Below are 17,928 nucleotides of genomic sequence, written 5' to 3' on the forward strand. Positions count from 1 at the left end.
GCGAATGTCCTAGCTCCTCCATCTTGTTTTCGATCGCGGCGAGACGCGCTGTCTCGCTGTTCTTTTCTGCAGTGGAGCGCGAGGCCAGCTCTTTTCAGAGCATCTCGTTCCTCGCCTCTAATGCCGCTATGCGTCCTTCTATTATCGTTAAAATCTGATGGTAGTCAGCCTCCTCACGGTGCGATGACTGGATTGCTCAGTATTAATACTTTTCTAGTTTATGACTTACAGTTTTTGACAAGTTGACTTGTGCGTTAAAAATATTTTTTTACGTTTTCGAGGTAGTTAGAATAGTAGTTAAGTAGAATAAGTATTAAACAGTTTGCCCGTTACACAGATAGTTCGCAGGTCGCAGCTATGTATTTATACACACATAGCAACAGTAGATGAGTGGCCACACCATGCTGACGCATACGTTGCCTTCTATGTAAGATTCAATATAGTAATATCACCAGCTTTCTCTGAATATTTCGAAAACTAAGTGAGTTTACCTCCTATAGGAAAAAAGCTGAGTTTCACAACATACTTAAGTTTCATTAACATGGGAATTGTAATCCCTTTTATGTATAATTATTAAGATTAAATATAAAGTATCATATATCAAAATTCTTGTGAGTGTTTAATCCTCAAGCATAAAATATTTAAAAAGTTAAATTCGAAAAATTATACAAACCTCTCAATTATTTTATAATATTCCGGTCTTTGATCCCTAAATTGTAAAGCAAATATACATGAACATTCAATTATGGATGACAAATAGCACAGGAATGACTCTCTTCCTTGGTGTGCAGCAACCAATTCCTTTAAGTGAAGTGGTGGTATAAGAGCAACGAAAGTTCCTGGTAAATTGTTTCTTAATATTCTAAGAGTATGAATTAAATTTATTTTGTGATCATTTAACATAGACCATGGAGATGTTGCACACTTATTAATGCAAAAATCATTACTTTCAATCATCAACGAAATCAACTGGAAAACATAAAAATGTAGATACTATTGCTTAAACGATTAAATATTAAATGAAATTATAAATTTTGATTAAAGAAAATAAAAAATTTGTCCAATTTCATACTGGCATTTATATATATGTATATAATTACTTTGTCTACGAACATACGAACCTTCCAATGTTTGTTGATATCTATCCTCGGGTCATCTTTTCTTTTATTGATCAGATATGTCGCCATGAAAGTCATATCTTTAGACATAGCTCCACTTTCGGCGTCGTTTAACTGCGCAGCTGGATCAGTACTTATAGCGTCCCCAAGTGAATAACCTACTAATTTGGGATCGAATTCCTGCATGTAGGAAAATCGGACTATGAAAGATTTCAGTATTCGCATTAATGGCGATAACACAAATCATATGCGTAAACAATGCAGATGTAAGAAGTGAACAAATTTTAAGAATATTAGGGAGAATCAGGTACTGTCGCCAAGTTGCTTGACCACCGATACTGCAGACTATGCCTCTATTTCCAATGTTCACTTCGAACGTATAAATCGAAGTAACTCCAGCGCCGATTGTCAAGGAATCACCCATTGCAGCAATGACATCTATGTCTCCTGGTTTTAAATGGTGAACCGACTCGGGAACATTCGAAGATCTGCCGGCTAAACAAATTAAAGTAAAGACATTAGAATACATATGAGCTTCAAAAGATAAGCATCAATTTTACTATTCTTAAACTACAGTGGAGTGAGGAGCTTATAATGTTATATATCTATCTTCAAAAATGATATTAATAGGACAAGACCATGAATGAACTCGAAATCACATTGACATTCTTGTAGCCACTACAAATTATGAAGAACAGCGTTCTTCGCTGTAATTTCCTGCCACAGAAATTTATCGATTGTCCCTAGGATAAATTGCAAAAATTATTGGAAATAAAAGAAATCTGCGATTTAAATTGAATAATGATTTTAAAGAATAAATACGACGATATAATATTTACAAGTGATATCATGAAATATTTAACAGCAATAATCATAAATTTGGTTAAGTGCCTGTTACATTGCAAGGAAAAGGGACGTCTATTGGAACTTCCTTTTGAAATTTATATTTATTCCGTAATTGAGACATTCGATCCCCGTTTCTTGTCCCAACAAAATAGTCATTTTAAAACAATTTGCAAAAATACTTCTTCTGTGATGTAACGTTGCACGCGATATGTTATAATTCCGATCAAGTAATTGCAACGAAAGATTTCAAAACTTTTACAAACGTTATCGAATTCGTTCTTAATTTTAGATATATAGATGTATGTTTTCAGTTCTCAAATTTAATATGCGTATCTTAATTGTCTAGAATTTTAATAGCGTGCGAAAACTCGTGAGCTACTGTATATTTTCAAGATTTATGCTACAAAGTAAACGCGTTCAGAGGCGAGAGGTATCAACTCCTCCCTTTGCACCCCGTCATTAACATAACCAAAACTCAATTTCTATCTGAAATCACAATCAGGTTCCTGCCTCTTATACTCGTATAACAAGACTGACCAGTATTTTAAGAACAAATGGAAATAGTATACGGACATCTTTTGATTTCACATTTACATAACAGCTCGTCAATTCTAATGCACTTCAGAACTACTGTTTACTTTCGTTACGAATTTCGAAATAAGTACTGTTTACAAAATTACTCATCTCAAGAATCAGAAGAGGGTGCCACAGAATTCATAGCGTATGTTACTTGAAAATATAATGTTACGCCATGCGGCTTACCATAGGTCATATTCTTAACTGTCGATCGCGGCACTATAATGTCGCAGACGGATCGTCGCGGCTGCCCGGCAAACAAACATTGTAGTGGCAAGCGCATGGTTCATTAAGCAGGGCGACCTCCAGAAACGTCGACTCGTGGTCGTTATTTTACCTCGCGTAAAAGAATGTGGCGTGATCCGAACGTAGTGGGGGTCGCCTTCCAGAAAAAACGGAAAAAATCGAAAGGCGTGCAGAACTTTTCGAGAAGTCGAACCGTCAACACATCTCATATATCGCGCATTACTTATCAACCAAAACGCAGTTACACTTTTTGTTCCATTTATGTCTTTCTAGTTAATAAGTTGTTGAAATAAACATTAATTTAATTGTGTTAATTCTGTGGAATTTCATTGAACTACCCTTATTATCATAATCGAAATAAGGGAATCGATCAGTTCGTGGCGTCGATTATTTAATCGTAACGGGAACTTACAACTCTCGTTGACGTGCAATCTCGCGATCGCGTCTCTCCGCGAACGGTCGAAACATATAATCTCTACAATATTTAAATATTAAAAGAAAAATGATCCGTGCTGTGCAAGTGTTTATCTACTTTTACCGAAAAAAATTTCGTCAACTTATCATTTTACACCGAAAATATATATATTCACAATGAAACATTAGTCTATGAAAAATAAGATTCACAATATTTCAATTTTCCTCCATAAATCGTCTCTGTAACCAAAAGGAAACGAAATTATTGCATAAAGACGTAACACGAAATATACTAAAACAGACATACCATAGGACTGCGTTAACGAATTGCGATATTCACGATAGATGAAAGTAAGAATCGACGTATCCAAGGCAGTTCTTTGCGACATGATCAGCACGCATAATTCTAATACAAGGCACAGATATTGCTTCTTCATCGTAAGTTTTCTTGCACAATCAAATGGTCACTTTTAAGTTTCCACAGTGATTTTTTATTTGTGTTGATTATAAAGACAAAAAGATATAAATTTTTGCGATGACTGTCAACTGCTACGCGTATTATCGAGGGTCTCGATAGCACCGCATCCAGTCTTAACCGTTCCTAGTTGGAGATCGTTACGAACACTATTCGTACTCGTAAAAGATTTGAAACAGTTATAATACATGATCATAATGTGAGACAACATATATGTATTAATTCAGATACTTCGTTCTCAATCATGTTTCTTGCAGATGTATTTGCATTTACGTTGTCAACAAGGTCAAGAAAATTTATGAATACGGATAGGCAAAGCCTGAGCAATGTGATTTACATATTGTACAATTTGTATGTACTACCGTTATTTCTTATTGTACTTTAAGCATACTATAGAAATTGTATAACGAAAGAAGATCTGGAAAAATATTTTTCCCAAGAAAAATGTTACAGATCTTTCCTTGGCTTTCATACGTTAAATGTCATAAATTCAAGTCAAAATATCTACAAAATTAATATAGTTTAATATGTTAGTAAATAGTAAAATGGAATTAATACTTTTTTGCAGAGAATGACGAAGTAGATTAACATATTAAAAAGCCTATGATTTCATTTGAGGACACAAAACTGACTTTTGTATTTTCTCTAAATCCTGTTACCACATTTTTTAGTCCTTTAAAATATTTAAGTGAAATTTGAAAATATTTAAATGAACGGAGTTCGTGGAACACTCCGTACAGATTTAATACGGAAGATTTTAGTTTCTATTTCGTTACTGGTTACTACTCATATGCTTACTCGTTGGTTGCCTCGTCAAGAAGGATGAAATCACATAATCTTTTTTTAACATAACTTATTTTCTAACAGGGAAACGTCAACATTAGCTAATTTATAATAGAAAAAATATAATTTTACGTTTCGCTAATCGAAAAGTCTATTTGAAGTTTGTTGAAGTTGATACTCCCGATTTTCAAATTGTAAAATTTCAGTCCTGTTTCAGCGTTACTGCGTCAACGATGTGTAACAAATTGTTTTTCTAAGAGGTCTAGTTCTTCCTTTTACCGAGTTTTCTGTGTTTAAATAATCAAGCCATGTTTGCAGAATGAAAACTAATCGAATTTTTCAGTATGGTACGTAACTTTGAAATATCCATAAACATTGATTAAAACTGAAACGTTTATGTATATAATGATAGCAATCTGTCATAATAAAATAGTATATATGTTTATAACTTAGTTAACAATAAATGATGTTCACTGAATTAATATCTAATAATTCATAATGTTTATTTATCCATGATTCAGAACATGCATTACGAATTATAATACTTGAATTTACACTCACTTTCATCAATTGAATCTCGTGCTCGAAGAGAGGAAAGCAATAGGCCCAACTTTTGTAGTATTAAACTAATTTAATTGTATGATTCGATTAACAGTAACATAGTTGACACGAATAACATAATGCCATATCGAAGTTATTGAATTTATATCAAGTGCCCGTGATACGTCAATCAAAGATATTATTCTGTCCTTTTACAATCGTAGTAGCTTTAATGGCAACATTCGCATCATCATCGACAGTCAATAACGAAATCATAAATTCAAGAAATATAATGTTTGTTCGAATTAGTCGACTCCCGATCACGCTAATATAATACAGTCAATATAACAGTAGAAAAAGTCCTTGACAGTTTACTTGCTTAAATTTTTAACAGTGTAGAATGCAAATATGAAAGAGGCAAAGAAAACAGAGGAACGAAGGATCATAAGAGCTTCCGTTATCCTGTTATCGATTAACGTTTAAGTCTCATTAGGAAGTAAGTATACGTACGAAGACGAGTATTTGGTTTCTATGTAGAACATCATAAAAATCTTTCTGTTAAACGCCGACCTAATTGTCTCGCAAAACTTCCTCTCATTTATTCTGATAATTTTAGTACATGATCTTATAATAATAAGATTTTTAGATATTTTCTCTGTCTAGAAACAAAAATTAATAGATATATTTCTTTTTCTGAAGATAAGCCAGAAGCACATGTACCAACACACCTCATTGCTGTTGTATACATTGGTTTTGCTTCTTCTGGAATTGGTTCCTCGTTATTAAAACAATGTAAAACATAATAACATAATAGATACTATACAAGTAAATATAATATTATCTACTATTTTTACAAAGTCAATAACACACACGTGGGACACAGTGGGATATTGCAAGATATCGCAAGATATCGCAAAATATCGTATAAAATATAAGATATTGCTCAAGACATAGCGGAAAACATCACATGATACATTACGCAAAATTTGATTCTTAGTTTTAGTACATTCGTGATGCACTTGATCGATCAATAAATATTTACCCACAAAGGCAGGTTTTTGTTTATCCTCTTGCTCTTTTATACCTCTCGTTGTTGTTTTTCTTGCTCTCTTCACTGAGCGTAATTTGTCATATTGTCTTATTCATAGGTTGCGTTGCGATTTTTTGAGGCAGAAGTACGTGCAAGTGTAAGATTTTATATTTTCTCTGTGATTACAAGATATCCTTTCTATATTCTACTTATTTTTTTGTAGATGTTTTCTGTTTTAATGTTCATCCAAGTTGCTGCTATATTGAATAGATAACGTTGCGTGTAACACAAAAAAGGTAAGTTCAGGTGATCTCCGGAATGTATTACGAAAGACATTACATGTCCTGTCTATTCTGTATTTTGTTTGTGTTGTCAGAGACGAAGTTTCCTCTCTGCTACTACAATCGAAACTTGACATGCGCCATCTATGAGTTGCTGTTAGAATTAAAGTTAGGTGTAAGCGATTACACAGTGGGAGGTTCGTATCATCAATCATTATCAGGGTATGGTTTTACGTGAAAGACAATCTCTTACGTACCATAACATTATTTGCATATAACAAATATTACAAATATAATTATTACTAACATTTACTTATGTATGGCGTTTTCCATGGGCTTTAAATCTCTACAGGGCAATTACGGACACAGTATTACTCTAAATCAAACATCAAATTAGCACACCATTCGTGATGAGCTAAAAATTTATGTCTACTTAAGAAGTCAACGGAAGGAATAAGGTATCATGAAAGTCGTTGCATCTACAAAGAGTCTACAGCTCTGCTTTCTGCCGAAAATAGCATCTACGTGATCTATTTTCAACGTTTAATTTTCTATTTAAATATTCTCAATATTCTCTATCTATACTATGACTTTGCACTGCTTGCGATTTAATTACTTTATGTAATTGTATTTTAAATGTCTTTTAGAGGCTTTCATTAAATGTTTTGTTAAACTGGTTAGTTAAATTAACACAAAGTGTCTAAAATTCAATTACATGTTTATTTATCGTTACAATTCCGTGTGATTTATTTTCATTTAATGCAACAATTAGGAATATTCATCAGTTTTTAATACAATTTATCATCGGTAAATGACTAATTAATCTCATCACAGCTACAGAAATGAGTATCCTCGTATATACAGACACTCTTATAAAATTCAAATTATACTTAATAAAATTTGCACTTCAGATAGTTGCGATAGCGCTCGACGTAGCCTAGACCTTCGTAATCCAGACATACACGAGGTTATGTCATGACGAAACCGCAAAAATCCATCTCGACGTAACAGTAACAGGTAAACGAGCCAAGGTAAACTATGCAAATGAGGATTGGGAACACAGACTGTAAGAATTCATGACCAGCGAAGAACTATGTCGCATAAATGTACTTGTATTTGGAGACATCATATAACGATCCCCGGTAAAAGAAACATTGTTGTTTCGTACAACTACAGCGACATGATTATTACTATCACATTGCAGATATTAATTCTTGGTACCAATTTTCAATCTGCGAACTCGTCACGAATACCATATAAGGCAGAAGGACGATACAGAGTTTATCGACCTATTAATTTACGATTTCACGACATAACAATTCCTCAATACGAAATACTATGCGAGCGAAGGAGAATTCCTCTATTCTGAGAGTTTGTGGTTGGTGCAGCATTAAGAATATTCGCGACAGCAAAATTAATGGACGAAAATGATACAAAAATGAGATAGCATAATCACATTGTATATACATTACTTACTTAGTAAGACGAGTTTCGCTAGATATGGAGGAAGCTCATTCAAGAATGTTATTTCTGCAAATGTAAATAAATGCAGCGGAATGTTGCATACAATAGCATTAGCTGAGAGATCACGAATTATGTTACAACGAAACATGTCAATTCTGGTGGTTTGATGAACGGCGCAACGGGAATCATAAAAAAATTTACATCGTCAACACTTTGAAGAAATCAGCTGGAAGACGGGGCATTCCCGGACTCAGTGCTTATAAAATTTGACGACGAATCCATTGAAAGCAAATTCAAAGACATCGATGGCTACATTCCGATATCTCTAATAGTGCAACATTTCAGGCGATGAAAGGTTATGAAATTAACGTTAAACGCAGAAAGTCTCTTATCCTAAGCTGTAGTAACTGTACATAAATTACGAGAAACTACATCAAACAGGGCTGTAATTGGTCTTGGCAAAAAGAATTCCTCAAAGAACCAAATCTACGTGATTCTTAGTCGTGTTAAAACGTTAGATGGTCTAGCTACATCTGATTTAGCACTTAACAAATTTCTTAATGAATCGTATGACGAAAAAGTACTTGCAGAAATGCAAAGATTACAAGGACTTGCTTCGCCAAAAAAACAGTTGAAGTCTACTTGCTACGAACAATGTGTCAAAAAACGATCCAAGTATCTTTGAAACGAGGAGTTAGTTATAAAATACACGAGACAAGTCAGCATTGAATGACAAACATATATTTAGAAACGGGCGATATACTCTACCAATGAAAATTTTGTAAAACAACCGCCCAATTTCATCACTTCCAGCAACTAGTTTGTAGAGAAACAATAGGATAGAACCAAATGAAGCGACGAATAAGGCAGGTCATGTGCAATAACGATAAGGATAAGGAAATTGAACAAATTTCACAAGAGAGACCAATCATTAGACTATATCTACAAGATGCAGGATGTTTCATCCCAACAGATTGATCCAGCACAGATTGATTGATACGCATACATAAAAATTAGATTTTTGTGGCGCACAGTACTTGACAATAATCATGCGTGAAAAATTCTTTAATGAGATCAACGGAAGACATACCCTACGCGAAGCATCTTAATATCAGTTCAACAATTGCAGAGCAATCACTGCAAAATTAAGGAAAAAAGATTATATCACGAGACCATCAGGAGAATATGCTCTATGAGATGCAACAGGAACCATTTTGGTTCATCAAGCCGTTCCATGGAAATCGATAGACATACACGAAATCGGTATATCATTCATCGGTGAAATTAGTGTTTTAAAACAGAACATAGTTTAGAATAAACAAATCGGAAAAGTTTTCTTAACAAAATTAACGAAAGAATATATTCTACATGATGCATGAAAAAAAGGAAAAAAAAAGATATACTCATTGAATTAGAAGTACTGTCTCTCGAAGTCGATATAATATAAATATCACTTAATCGGATAAAGGTTTATTCCAATTATAATATTTGTAATTGTTATATTTATATATTATAACTATATTATAATTATATTATGTTGCAGATGGAGGAATATGTTTAATATACCGAATATAAAGTATTTTTTCACGTTTATTGTACACTTCTTTTCATATTGGCCATTACAATGAATATTCCTCCAAACGTTAAATATAATATAAAAGTGTTCTACTCTTTCATAAATTTATCATTGAATCAATGGATAATCCTTTAACATATGCAAATCACCACTTTCGCGGAAGAAAATTTTGTGATTTCCAATTCTGTATTAACACGTTCGTCGCCACGTCGCACATATTCGTGCGACGGGTTTACTTCCGTGGGGGCCCCGTTACCAACGTATGGTGACGCTCTTCTTGTTCGAGTTAAGACGTTTGTCGCCCAGCGTGTTTCGGCTACGTTTCCTGCGGGGCCCAAATCCGACCGTGGCTTCCTCAATATTCGAACTCGATGAAATTCTATTTATAATTTTTTTTTTTAAATTCACTACTTCGTCATCACTACTCTCCCCACTTCCAAATATATTTTCATGCTGCTTACTGAACATTTTGAGGATGAAAAAATCACTGATGTACGTCTCACAAGTATGCGTCTCGACTAAATCAAAGATCTGAGATATCTATGAGATCCCTCGGAATACTCTAGCTGGAAAGTTTATCGCTTTCTCCATTTCAGAACTAAATATATTTGTCGGAGATGAAAGAACATCGGGATTTCCCGTCTGGAATGTTGGGAAAACCTCCAATACCCTAGTCCAGACTTTTACTATAGCTACACTTAAGTAATAAAAATAAGAAATAGTTTTAATGTTCCAATCTGGCTTTACGACGATGGGTTCGGACTCGAAGTGACATAGCTGGTCACTGGACGTAGCCACGGTCGAATTTGGGCCCCGCAGGAAACAGCCGAAACACGCTGGGCGACGAACGTGTTAATAGAAACTCAATTATAGGTTTTAGATTGTGATGATCTAAAATCGGAAAAGTCATCATCTGTGGTATCAATGTCCTCTGACGGTGCCTAACGAACATAAAAAGGGGAAGACAAGTTTTTTTTTTATTCATTTATTTATTTAAATTTTACAATTTGTCCAGTAGGACATTTGGTAAAATATTATAGCTTAGTGGTATAATAATATAACATGTGGATGACTGCCGCCAATGAGATACCATCTTCGAATTTGATTGATTTATTTCTTTATTGAGGTGAGTGTTTGTTTGTTAGGTTATGTCCTTTGTGAGATCTGTTGGGTGTTTCCTTTTTAATCTTCTTTTTATGCTTGATGTGCCGACCGTTTCCGCCGCCAGCCAGTTTGGGTGCGTTGCTATTCTATCTCTGTACCTTCTTGCACATCTGTTAATCTCATTCTTGACCGTTGGTATTTTCCCTCCTCCTTTCCGAATGTCCTCGTTTCTAACGTACCATGGCGCGTTTACTATTGTTCTAAGTATTTTAGCTTGCATTGCCTCTATTTTGGTTATATAGCTCATTGCTGCTGTTCCCCATAGTGGTATTCCGTACGTCCAGATTGGTTTTATGATCATTTTATATATTTTTAGTTTATTTTCTATACTTAGTTTGGATTTTCGACTTGTTAGCCAATACATTTGTCTCCTTGCTATCTGTATTTTGTCTATTATTGATTTAATATGCTGTTTCCATGTGAATCGTGTATCTAATTGGAGTCCTAGGTATTTGACTTGCCTTGTTTGTGTTATGTGCGTGCCGTTTAGCGTAATGTTTGGTGGTATCTGTTTTCGCAGTGTGAATGTAATGTGTTTGCATTTATCGGGGTTTGCTCTAAGTTGTTTAACTTGAAGCCACTTTTCTATATTTGTGATATGTTCTTGTAGTAATGTAACTGCTTTTACAGGGTTAGTGTGCCTGACTAGTACAGCTGTGTCATCCACGATTATCAGACTTTTGCTATTGTAAATGTTGGTATGTTGGCCGTGTATAGTGTACATAGTATTGGTCCTAAAACGCTTCCTTGCGAAATCCCTGCTTTGATGTCTTTGACTTCGGAGTATGTATCCTTGATTTTTATTACGAATGTTCTGCTGCTTAAGTAGGATTGTATTAATTGGTATATTTGCTCCGGGAATTGTTTCCTGATTCTTTGTAGTAGGCTTTCGTAGTTTATTTCGTCAAATGCTTTCTCCATGCCCATAAAGAGGGCTGTACAGTATTGTTTGTTTTCTAATGCTATTATTATTTCGTTAATGAGCCTGTGCATTTGCTCTATAGTGGAGTGTTTGTTTCTGAATCCAAATTGGTGATCTGGTATTAATTTTTCCTTCTCTATTATTGGTTTTAAGCGGGCGTAAATTATTTTTTCTAGTATTTTGAAAAACACGGGAAGTAGTGATATTGGTCTGTAAGATGCTGTTTGGTGTGGGTCTTTGCCTGGTTTAGGTAACATTATGATCTGTGCCAGTTTCCATAGTTTAGGAAAGTATTGAATTCCTAGTATTGCATTAAATATTATTGTGATTTGTCTTATCGCTTTTGGCCGAAGGTTTTCCAAGATTTTACCATTGATTAGGTCGATTCCTGGTGCTTAATTATTTTTTGTTTTCTCGATTATGTTTCTCATTCCTTGTGCTGTAGTATTACGTAGTGTAGTGTTTGTCAGTTGAGGTACCAGTGGTTTGCGCATACTCGTCCGTATGGCATTTGGGGTTGCTGTTGTTGATATTATGTAGTGTAAATGTGTTGTAAAGGTGGTTGGAAAATTCTTCAACTTGCTCTTCGTTGCTTCTTACCCATGTGTTGTCTGCTTTTCTGATTGCTGGGACTAGTTTTATTGGCTTCTTTATTTTCTTCGTGGCTTTCCATAGGGAGTACTTAGAGTTCTCGTGTGCAGAGAGTGACTCTGTGAATCTTGTGAATTCGTTATTGTTGTGCCCTTTTATTTTGTTTTTTGTTTCCTTTGCAAGTTTGTGTAGGTGTTTTTTATTTTCTCGTGTTCTATGTTTTTGCCATTTTGCTTTCGCTTTCCTTTTTCCTCTGATTTTTTCAAGTATGTCTGGTGGAATTGTTTTTGTTTGTCTGTTCGTTGGTTCAGGTTGTTGCCCATGCTGCTTCTTGGATAATCTCTGTCAATGTTGTTACTGTCTGTTCGATGTGTTCGGGTGTTTTCAATGGGATGTTGCAGTTGGTTTTACTCTCGATTATTTCTTTAAGAGTTTTCCACTTGGTGGTTTTGTTGCATAGTGTCTCTGGATTGCTGTAAAGTATTGGTTTGTTTCTGTATGTAACTATTATGGGTGTCTGATCGAAGGTAAGCTTAACGCTGGGTGCTATTTTTAGTTTATTTGCGTTTAGTCCCTTTGTAACTGCAAAATCAAGTAGTGCAGTAGTAATTGGGGGCACCGTCTTTGAAAACGTGAGTTGTGGAGAAAACGCTTTAAAGTTTTGAACACTAAAAAATCTGGTATAAAACGTTCATAAGCGAATTTTATCGGCATACCTCTTCACTAGCGTAGCAATTGTTGAAAAGACTAATAACAAATCAATTATCCTATAATATTTTTCACGATCCTTCGTAACTTGATCTTCAACGGTCACTTTTATTTTTTTAGCTGACGCGCTACTTGCTGAAGTGCCTTCGTATTTACATTTATGCGGAGGTGCAATTTTTCTAAGTCGACATAATCTCGAACCAGTTGATTGTCTATCAGATCTAGTAACTTTTTTAGGCATTTTAATAATAATTTAACACAAAATAATAAAATAATAAATAATTTAACATTTATTGAAAATGGAATATTTACTCCTACACTAAATTTTTTACTCTACACTGACAAAATATTTAGCACAGGTATAAGGAGTTTTGTACTTAAGTCGTTAAGAGAAAAAAACGTCTGCGAAGTAACAATGGCACGCTCGGGTCGGGTAGGTAATATCATCCGACATGTATAAAAATACTCGTAACTTCGTCAATTTTGCTCCAATCGACTTGAAATTTTGACACAATATTCTTAAGATGTTATGCATTCAATTAGAAAAATAAAAAAATGCAAAAAAAAATTTTAGAACCTTACCCCCCCCCCCCCCCCCCCCCGCCCCCTTAAGTAAGATTTAATTAAATGATATATCTGCTCCGGGAATTTTTTTCTGACTGATTGAAGTAGGCTTTCCTGTTTTATTTTGTCAAATGCTTTCACGATGTCCATAAAGAGGGCTGTGCAGTATTGTTTGTTACAACAAACTTGAACTATAATAATGATGATCTAGTGGAAATCCTCTCATTTAGCTTCCCACAAAACAAAAGATTAACTCCACTTTTGGGAAATGTATGGAGTATTGGACAAGTACTACTGGGAAAGGTCTATGAAAATACCTATAAATGCAGAAATATTCTGTATCCAATCAGGACATGGTTATTCCAAAGAGGCACCAATTATGCTTGGCCGCACTATCGCAACTGGCAGATGCTTGCACTTGCTGGCTACAATCAGTTCTGCTAAATTCATACTGAATGTGTATGTGTTTGGATAAGTTTTTAAAATCCCTTTTTCTATTTGGTCCATCGACGTTTTGTCGAATTTGTCACACATATCGATCACCTCTGAAGGTTTCAAGCTCGTGCTGCAAAGTCAATAATAAGTGAACATATACTTCATGATATAATTATAAATGTAATATGTCTAAACCAGGAAACAATGTCCGCGTATAACTTATCCTTACGTATAAACTTTTTCCTCGATCTTATGTAGATTCGCATTACTATAAGCGGTGCTAACGTGGACGAAGCTAATCGGATGCATCAGTTCATTCCAAAGTTCGATGATGCGAGCAGTACCTTTCGTATTCACATTAACATTGTGAGCTCGTTGAAGCTCACAATGGCCGCGGAGTGAAACACTATGTTTACTTTCTCTAATAACAGATTTCTATGTTCTCGTGAAAGACCCAAATCCGACAGACTCACATCACGTTTCAGGAAATATACTCTGTAGAAAACTGAAGGATTCTTTGCTTTCATGTCATCGTAAAAATATAGCGCAACGGATATTACTCTATTACCAAGTTACTACTACTGTTTTCGCACGTTCGCGAGGAGACACGATCTCGAAGAAGCGCGCCAACGGGAGTCGTAAATTCCCGTTACGATTTGCTAATCGACGCCGCGAATCGTTCGATCCCTTATTTCTTTTGGGATAATAAGGGTAGTTAAATGAAAGATAACGCTGCTGCTAACAGATTATTATATATTTTCACAAACCAACAACTTCGGTGTAACACAAAATGAATATTTGCTATGAGATGACTACGAATGAGTGCGACCTGAGTCTCTAGTCGGATCATCGCGTATAATGATGGATTTGTCGACTCACTGTATTCGAATTGTTGACTGCTTGACGAGATGCTTGATTGAGACTGACTGATCTTCGGGTGTAAACCCGGTCGAAGGATGTTGACTGTTCGAAGGATGTTGACTGTTCGAAGGATGTAAAATCAGTGATGTTCGGAGACGATGCTGTGGCGGAGGAAAGCTAAAGATGGGTGTGTCTAGCGCATGGGACCATCGGATTTGTTGGTGACGATTTTGGCTAAGAGAGTGAGGGAAATAGGTTTCGTTGTTAATTGTTTAAACGAAGGGTCTTAACCGCCCTCGAGAGAATGTGGTTTGTGGGAGGAAAGTTGCATCATACGTGAGAAAAACCAACTTTCCCTTGTCAAGCCGTAGTAGACAAAGGTCTTTACAAATGCTTCGGAAACAGACGTTTGTTTGGGTTGAAGGACCTTGACTAGGAAATTCCTGAGATTTATGGAAGATACTTGAGACTATTGAGGGTACGCAGTAAGTATCCGAAGACATGGTTGCCCATCTTGCCCGCGGTGTGTGGCCTGGGCCAGGTAGAGTGTTACGCGACGTAACAATAAACGTTACTTAAATGGCTATATGTTACTCATGCAGTTGTAAACCTTAACATCATGATCATGATGTAGCGTGACATGTCATGCAGTAAATATTATCGTGTCGACTACGAAATCGACAGACATTATATTCAATCTTGTATCGCTCCTACCTTGTGCCGCTGTTGCCCATCCTCTGCTGATTAGCAGAAAGGTACTTGGTAGCATTAAATTATTTGAGAAATTATTTGTGATTTCCGATTAGCAGAAATGTAGCACTAAATAGATAGGAATGAATGCTCGTAACTGTGAGCAACAACAAGTTTAAACTATAATAATGATGATCTAGTGGAAATCCTCTCATTTAGCTTCCCACAAACCAACAGATTAACTCCACTTTTAGGAAATGTAAGGAGTATCGAACAAGTCCTACTGGGAAAGGTCAATGAAAATACCTGTAAAAGCAGAAATATTCTGTATCCAACCAGGACATGATTCTTCCAAAGAGGCGCCAATTATGCTTGGCCAAACTATCGCAGTTGGCAGATCTTTGCACTTGCTTCATACAATCTGCTCTGCCAAATTCTTACTGAATGTGTATGTGTTTGGTTAAGCTTTTAAAATATTTTTTTCTATTGCGTTGATCAACGTTTTGTCGAATGTCACACATGTCGATCACCTCTGAAGGTTTCAAATTCGTGCTGCAGAATCAACGATAAGTGAACATATTCTTCACGCTACAATGATAAATATAATATTCGCGAACGTCGGAACAGCGTCTGCGTATAAATTATCCTTGCTTATAAATAAACTCTTCCCCTAATCTGATGTAGATTCGCATTACTATAAGCTGTGTTAACGTGGAGGAAGATAACTGAATGCCTTAATTCGTTTGAAAGTTCGATAACATAAAAAGTACCTTTCGTATTCACATTAACAGCCACGTGTAAGGGCTCGTTGAATTTCACAGTGGCCGCGACGTAAAACACTGTTTTCTTTCTCTAACAGCAGATTATTATGTTCCTGCGAAAGACCCAAATCTGGCAGACTTCACATCACCTTTCAGGGGATAAACTCTATAGAAAACTGAAGGATACTTTGCTTTCATGTCATCGTAAAAATATACAGCGCAACGAATATTACTCTATTACTAAGTTACTATTACTATTAACAAGATTATTGCCAATACTATCCTCTACAGTTCGCTGTTGAGTACCGAAGCGTGCAGACGTGTCTCTAGTGCCCAGTGAAGTCCGAAAACAACACGTGTCGCCCAACCGTCGAAAGTGAACATAGCCAAGTGTTTCCTACCCTTTAGGGAGAAGAAAATCCCATGCGCCTAACCCCACCCCCGAATACTAGCCTCATAGCCTCACGACTAGTTATTCATTTCGAATTAACTAGCTCGATGATGGCCCAGCAATCGCGACCAGGCTCTCCGGAGCAGACTCGCAACTACCCCGCGCTACCTCCCCCGTCGCAGAAGTGTAGCAGAACTCTCCGCACCAACGACGCTAATATTACCAAGAAACGGAAAATAGAAACAGCAAAACCATACACAATTGACACCCGGAACGAACAATCAACGATACAAATAAACACCCACAACAGGTTCGCCGTATTGCAATCCACTAACGACGCCATGGAAATCGCAGACCCGCCGCCAAACCAACAAGCACAGAGAATGCCCCCTCCCCCACCAATATTTGTGGATGATGTCATCGACATACAAATAATGATAAAGTCCTTAGAGAGAGATATCTCCAAGGACGACTACAACCTGAAGATTAACAACAACAAAGCAAAAATTCTGCCGACAACCCCTGACGCATACAGAAAAATCACCAAACTGTTTAAGACCTTGAACGCCAACTTTCACAGGTACCAACTCAAACAAGAAAGACCTTTTCGAGTGGTTCTACGCAACATCCACCACTCAGCAGACATAGATGAACTCAAATACGAACTCTCAAAACTCGCCCACGAAGTCATCAACGTAAGTAATATAAGGCATAGAGCCTCGAAAGACCCGTTATCCTTATTTTTCATAGACATAAAACAAAAGCCGAACAATAAGAAAATCTACAATATCAGTCGCCTAATGAACGCGATAGTAAAATTCGACCCACCGCTTTTGAAAAAAGAAATAGTGCAATGCAAAAGGTGCCAAAGGTACAGTCATACGCAGAAATACTGCAACCGCTGCGTTAAATGTGCAGCCACCCACTCCACTGCCAAATCACCGGAAACCCCAGCGAAATGCATCCACTGTCAAGGGGACCAATCACAAAGGCTGCTCAGCCTATAAAACTCTATACACAAACAGGTACCCTAAACTCAGAGCAAACGTAATCACGTAATCACGTAATGCTCGTATTGGAAACCCACTTCACCGACAAAAACTATTTGAAAATAAATGGTTACAAATTCTACCATATCCAACACCCCAGCAGAAAGGCCCACGGTGGCACCGGAATCATAATCAAAACAAGTATTAAGCACTACGAACTTCCATCATTCCAGAAAGACTACCTCCAAGCAACAAACGTAGCAATAGAAGACTGCCATGGTACAATCACCACCTAAGCAGTATACTGCCGTCCCAGACACTCCATCGCCAAAGAAGACTTTGATAACTTCCTGGACACCCTGGGCAATAGATTCATAGCTGGAGGAGACTATAACGCCAAACACACCCAATGGGGCAGCAGACTGGTTACAGTAAGAGGCAAAAACCTCTTAAACAGCATAATAACCAACATCTTCAACTACCTCACCACATACGAACCCACA

At 36.3% G+C, this 17,928-nt stretch overlaps 3 protein-coding genes across 3 annotated transcripts in view; 1 reads left to right on the plus strand and 2 right to left on the minus strand.

Annotated features, from left to right (window-relative positions):
• The window catches only part of LOC126874980 (putative fatty acyl-CoA reductase CG5065), a 672,215-nt gene that overhangs the window by 351,676 nt on the left and 302,611 nt on the right, over positions 1-17,928 (plus strand). The gene's annotated exons all lie outside the window — the stretch shown is intronic.
• The window catches only part of LOC126874981 (putative fatty acyl-CoA reductase CG5065), a 218,649-nt gene that overhangs the window by 149,098 nt on the left and 51,623 nt on the right, over positions 1-17,928 (minus strand). The gene's annotated exons all lie outside the window — the stretch shown is intronic.
• On the minus strand, positions 144-2,701 carry LOC126875002 (phospholipase B1, membrane-associated-like). Its single transcript, XM_050637621.1, has 3 exons — positions 1,122-2,701; positions 674-969; positions 144-494 (listed from the first exon to the last, which is right to left on the minus strand). Exons 1-3 carry the CDS (start codon positions 1,341-1,343, stop codon positions 488-490), a joined length of 525 nt encoding a protein of 174 aa, XP_050493578.1. The 5' UTR covers positions 1,344-2,701; the 3' UTR covers positions 144-487.

The sequence above is a fragment of the Bombus huntii genome, chromosome 17 (genome assembly GCF_024542735.1).
Source record: "Bombus huntii isolate Logan2020A chromosome 17, iyBomHunt1.1, whole genome shotgun sequence".
NCBI lineage: Eukaryota > Metazoa > Arthropoda > Insecta > Hymenoptera > Apidae > Bombus > Bombus huntii.